General features: G+C 39.0%; 1 protein-coding gene across 1 annotated transcript in view; it reads right to left on the bottom strand.

Moving 5' to 3' along the window:
- Positions 1-5158, bottom strand: part of LOC107704254 (dmX-like protein 2) — an 82434-nt gene extending 77276 nt beyond the window's left edge. The window contains exon 1 of the mRNA XM_016507137.1: positions 4753-5158. Within this exon, the coding sequence (XP_016362623.1) occupies positions 4753-4839 (87 nt within the window). The 5' untranslated portion in view covers positions 4840-5158. The remainder of the gene's footprint in view (positions 1-4752) is intronic.
- Positions 5159-6348: the final 1190 nt, after the last annotated feature.

Genomic DNA, 6348 nt, shown 5'->3' with positions numbered 1-6348 from the left:
AATTTTTAATATTTAGATCTTCTCAGTGTTTCCCATACATTGATTTATTTGTGGCGCCCGCCACAATATCAAAACTCACCGCCACAAATAGATTTTCCAAAAGGCTTTGACTTCGTTGAATAATCATGAGCACTGCACGTGTCAAAGTCGAAACCCGGTGCCGGTGTTTTTATATCACTGTATTTCTGAAGGAAACCGAAAATTATGAATGTCATTTTCATTTCATCTTGCCTGTAATGCATGAGCAGCGTTTGTGAGTGCAGCGCTTATTTGATTACAGCGTTACTGGGGAAACCTCTATCTCTCCCGCTCTACAAGCGCCTCCTGCTGGCAGAGAATGAATTTGCATATATATGCCGCCACAAATAGAGTGCAAGTCTGTGGGAAACACCGCTTCTGTTATGAATATTATTCAATATTTTAATTTGAATGTCGGATCGAAATGAACATCACTGTTATTAGAGTAGTTAATCGTTAGCATAAGCACGGCTAACGCTAATATAAATGAACATTATAATGAAGTTTCTTTATTAACTATTTAATGCTCCTATAACTTTTATTAGGGTTCAAAAACAGGAGGACATGATGATATTTACTATTTTTACACACCAGAGGCTTTTAAATGAATTGTGAATCTAAAATATGTGTGTTTGTTTGTTTCATATCAGTCAGAAAAGCAGGTCTGGGCTTTTTTTTTTTTTTAGCTAACTTAGTTGTTATTCTTGGCTAGGGTTGTTATGGTGAGGACATTTTCCCACCGGTTAATCGATATGTGACAACACCGGTAATATCGGTATCACCGCGGGGGTGTTCCCTCTTTTCCTCGCTTTCCTTCACTTTTAAATAGCTTGTAAAAGTGGCGAGCGCATTTTACTTTCACTTTCAAATAGTGGCAATTCTGAGTAAAGCAATTGTTCGTCTTTAATTCGTTTGAATTTTCCCTCTTTTCCTTCACTTTTAAATAGCTTGTAAAAGCGCCATGCGCACTTTACTTTTACTTTAGAATTAGCGGCAGTTAGGCGTCAATTGCTTGGAAAATATTGCCAAATAGGTGCTTTTGCATTTCGTTTCGAAACTAAATCATCCGCGATCGTCTTGTCTGTCTCACCTCACCTCACTCTTCTTGTCAGTCAGCTCGACTCACTCTCCTCACTGGAGAAATTAAATCTGATCTGTGATGCAACTGTCGTTCAACTGCATTGAGCAGCCGAGTTCAGTTTTTAATTGTAGTGTCTGTTCTTTTACTGAACTAAATTGTTTTTATTACTATAAAAAAAATCTAAACGACGGTGGGGGTCGGAGATGCGGTGGGCAAGTGACGTAACCGGTGTTGCGGCTTAACACCGGTATCACCGTCTATCGCGGCAAGCCTATTCTTGGCTGAATAACTCTAGAAGGTTTTAAAAGCCCTTTAAAATTAAATATGTACACAGTTTGGATTAAATGAAAGTATAGTCAAATTTTTTAATTAGCACGTTTTTGTGTTTTGCTTTGGTACTGAAATTGGTACAGAGAACCGTGGATTTTCACTGGTATTGGTACCGAATACTGAAATTTTGGTACCGTGACAACATTACATCTTACTAAGACATATTATTTGGATATATAGAATGACAACTGATATTTATATGCATTTTATGCAAGTAGTCTACTTTACTGTTATAAAGATTTTATTGATTTACATTACAAGCTTTTCTTACCTTTTGATCATATAAATACCAGAAACTGCCTTTTTTGTTTTAGACTGTTTAAAATAGTTTGTCTAAAGGTTCAATAAACTGTTACATAAAAAGAGACTATTATTTCATATGTCAGGTTTTACAGGGTTAAATCTGTTTATCGTATAAAGCCATTGTGTCTCTTCAGAAGACTTGAATTAAACCACTTGAATCTAGATTACTTTAACAATATTTGATGGTGGAATGGACTTTTAATTAAGGGACAGAAATCTTTCAGGGTTCTGTTAAAAATATCTTAATTTGTGTTCCGATGATAAACAAACTTCTTATAAGATTGAAATGACATGAGAGTGAGTAATTTATAACAGAATTTTCATTTTGGGAAACTTTTCCTTCAGCAGACCATAGATAATAATGCTGCTCATTTCCACAAGCTGTTTGTCTAAAGAACCAGGAAGCACGGCTGCTTGCTGAGACGCGTCATAAGTTAAGCGATAAACATCAGCTCATGTTTACTGGCAGGCATAAGCTATATTTTTGCATATAAAATATTTCAAGCATCGTTGAATGTCGCAACTATTAATGAAATCATAATCCAGCAGTGAGGTTACAGCACCCAAATAAAACCCAAAGGCACCTCTAGTGCTTTGATCCACCCCCCCACTCCTGCTGGCTAATCCCAGCAGGTCCCAGGATGAGGCGTCTACAGAAGTGAAAGTGTGTGTCAGCCTTGAGTATGGCGAGACCATAACATATTCAGACACACCGTGCTGGGGTGTATTTTTATGCCATGTCGAATGACAGCTAGCATTTCTTCACAAACACACACTACAGCCCACCACTCCACGGGCCCAAAAACACCATGCCTTCTTGTATGACAGCAAAAGATAAATGAAACGATAAACTAATATGCTCCTCCTTTGGCAGTCTGTGGGTTTGCTGTATTGTGTGCAACTGTCATGCGGATGCAGTAAGCAGGAAGCGAAAAAGGCAAAAGGCTTGACAGACACCCAGAAAGTGAAACTGACAGCTCTAACAAGCCCAAAGTCTTCTGAAGCTATTTAGCTATCCAATGCTTTACTAATCCACTATGACAATATAATGTCTTTCAAATATTTTAATTTGTGAACTTTTCTTAGTAAAAACTGACATCATGATTAATTAATCACAATTAATTGCATATGCATCACCGATCAAACATTTGAAATAATTACGATTTAATGTTTTTGAAAGAGGTTTCTTATGCTCACTATGACTGCATTTATTTGATAAGCAATACAGTAAAAAAACAGTAATATTCTGAAGTGTTATTACAATTAAAAATATCTGTTTTCTATGTGGATATATTTAAAAATATAACGTTGCTGTGATGGCAAAGCTGAATTTTCAGCAGCCATTACTTTTGTATTCATATGATCCTTTCAAAATATATCTATCTAATTATTATTATCAATGTTGAAAACATAAATAGATCATTTGATACAATGGACTTATTGGGTGCATACAAGTTTTTATATTGTACTTATATTTGAAACTACCATCCTGTAATTACATCTCTAATTAATTTCTGTAGTTATATCTCTAATTACTCTGTTGAGCCTACCTCTACCCCTTAAACTTAATCTGATCACCAAACCCGTCCCTAACCTTACCCGTATCAGCAAAAATGTTTTGCAATTCAACATGAACACAACAGGTACATTGTACCTAACAATTTATCATTTTATTATTAAGCAAATAGTATTTAAAGACACCTAATATAAAGTGGGACCCAATATCTTATATGGAATATGGCATGGGGGCGGGGGGCTTTGAATATTGTGTTGGACAAGCGGCTTGCAAAATCAAAAAAGTTGACAGGAATTCACCAGCACCTGCTCACCCATGCCCAAACACAGCTCTTGCGCAAGCCAACGACAATCATTTCCAAAGAGAATCACGTGAAAGCTTGTGTGTGGATTTTCTGGTTTAGGTTTCAGTTCTTGTTTCTGCTGTGTGGAAGCCACTGTTATGACTGCCAGACTAATCAAAGTGCACAACAGAGCACCTTCCCTTAAAAAGACATAGCTTGATTGTTTCAAAAGCTTCTCGTCTACCCTACATCATTTGACAGCAGATATTTATGAGCAGCCAGTAATATTCCAGCACTGATCACTGCAGTCTTCCCGATGGGCTCAATAAGATTGAAATGGCGAGGGAGGAATGCAGCCAAACAGCTTGCTGAATCACATTCCTGATAGACATTCTGCATGTTTTATGGTTACAACGGCAAAAAAAACAAAAAAACAACTGTAATGTATTTGGTACTGGTTACCTTATTGGGCTTTTTAGCACCATACTGTAGATATAACCATGCAATGCATGTAATGCCATCATTCCTTGGTGTATATTACTTACATATTTTATGTTTTGAGTTCACTACACCTTTAAACGACACTTTTTGTTGTACTTGTGCAAATAGAAGCTCTGAATTGAACAAACATTCTCAATGAAGGCCTAATTCACTGCTAGTGCACAACATGCAGTGATTAGATCTTTACATTAGAGACTGTGGCCTGTCAACTGTACTCTGTGACGTCATTGTGTGCACAGCTGATGGGCTCAACATCCAACCACAATAGCAGTGTCTCATAACCTACTATGACAACCTTCATAGACTGCATATTTGGGCATCACAATGCATGTCTGATGCTGTCTAGGTACTAACTAGGTTGTGAGCTACAACCGACATCAACCTTCAAGCTCCATATCATCATTATTGTCGTGAGTGAGCGTTGCAACTGGTTGTAAACATGCATAGCATGTCACACAATCATGCATGTTAAGAGTTTGCATAGATAGAGACACCGCAGGGGTGTGTGTGCGCGCCTGCTACTGATCTGCAGGGACACACACACCGCAGATAACCTTGAGGATGACAGATGGCACACTGAACCCATACACACATCAAGAGGATGATGATGATGATGATGATGATGATGCCCACACAGGCTGCATGCACACGCGTCACGCTTGATCATCGATCACGCACAGGCGTTAAATAACGCGCCGCGCAGGTTTATTTCTCACCCACCGTGAACGGGATGTCGTGGACGCTTCCCACGGAGTAACAGCAGTCCCCCGGGTTAACGGCTCCCGTCAGCACCTGGTGCAGATGCATTTTTGTTGACCACGCCGATGTTGAATTATTTACAGCAGCGACGCTTCTCCGCCCGCTCGGTTACTCTCCATCTAGACCGGGAATCCCATCCGACGGCGTTCGGCCTGGCAGCCGCTCGTCAGTCTCTAGACACCCCGTGCGTGGCTCTGCTGAAATATGCGTCCCAGTGTCCGATTTCCTGCATAGAATTGTTAAAATCGCTCGTGTCGCGTCGCTGTCAACATTAAACTAGAGGATTATACGCTCCTCCTGCTGCTGCTGCTGAGACTGGAGCGCGCGGCACGATCACCGCACCGGCGCTCGTGCGCTTCGTGCGCGCGACCTAATGACAGCGACAGTGCAGAAGTACGCCAACTAGATTCTACAAAGTTTCCTGTACATAAATGATGATTAACCCCTGATGCACACTCTTAGCCACACCAGGACCCCCAGTAGTATAAATTATTCTGATTAAGTTAAAATTGTTAGCAATAAATAAATAATTTTAAAAAAATAAAAATAGCTTTTATCTCGTTACAGAACCCCATTTTATTCCTTCACAGAACCTTCCTGGAAGATTCTTGGTTTCAGATTATTAAAGATTATATTATTAAAAAGGGTAATACAATTTTATTTAATAAATCTCTAAAAGAAAAGAAAGCTACACAACATCGTTAATGCACGTTGTGTTTATGGGCGTTATATTTTCCATGATACCATTGAGGAAGACAGACTAAATTAGCTCTTATTATGACGCTCTCATTTTAGTGTCTATTAATCATTTCCGTGTCAACGTTTGAGTTTAGACTCATTATATTGATATAACTGCAGACGAAACACAAACGCTCTGATTTTATGACATATTCTCATTATTGTACGCTTGGATGTGTTGACTCGTTCTAGTGCGTCTACATCTAGGGCCTTTAAAGCGCTTCCATGTTTTCGTAGCGCGCGCACAGGCGTGACGCGTCTCCTGCACGCGGTCATTGACAGGTGAGCGAGGGTGAGGGAAGAGGTATGCGGGGGTGTTCGGTGTGTCCAGGTCAGTGTAGATCACACAGAGCTCAGGTGAATAATAAAGACATCGAATTATTGGGTATCATTTCACACAGTCCTGAAAGAATTAACGCCATATTCACACTCAACACTACAACTGATCCCGATCAGGGAATCCCAGCACCCCTGCACGCGTCGGTTTGGTGTGTTCTGAAAACACATTACATGACATTTACAGCATTGACAGTCATGGCACGACTTTCATACCATGATAAAACTATAACATTAAATAGTGTAACAATAAATGACATTTACAAATTATTAAATGGCGAATATAATATTACATAACATTGACTTTCGTAGCATTCATAATAATACATGACATTCATTGCTTGGCATTTATAACATGACATGAAATTTATAACACCGACAGTCATGGGCATGGCATGGCATTCGTAACCAGTGTTGGGGAAAGTTACTTTTAAAAATAATGCATTACAATATTGTGTTACTCCCTAAAAAAGTAACTAATTA

The sequence above is a fragment of the Sinocyclocheilus anshuiensis genome, unplaced genomic scaffold (assembly GCF_001515605.1).
Source record: "Sinocyclocheilus anshuiensis isolate Anshui unplaced genomic scaffold, SAMN03320099.WGS_v1.1 scaffold863, whole genome shotgun sequence".
Taxonomy (NCBI): domain Eukaryota; kingdom Metazoa; phylum Chordata; class Actinopteri; order Cypriniformes; family Cyprinidae; genus Sinocyclocheilus; species Sinocyclocheilus anshuiensis.
Note: the sequence above shows the minus strand (reverse complement) of the source record. Positions and strands in the feature narration are given on the sequence as shown.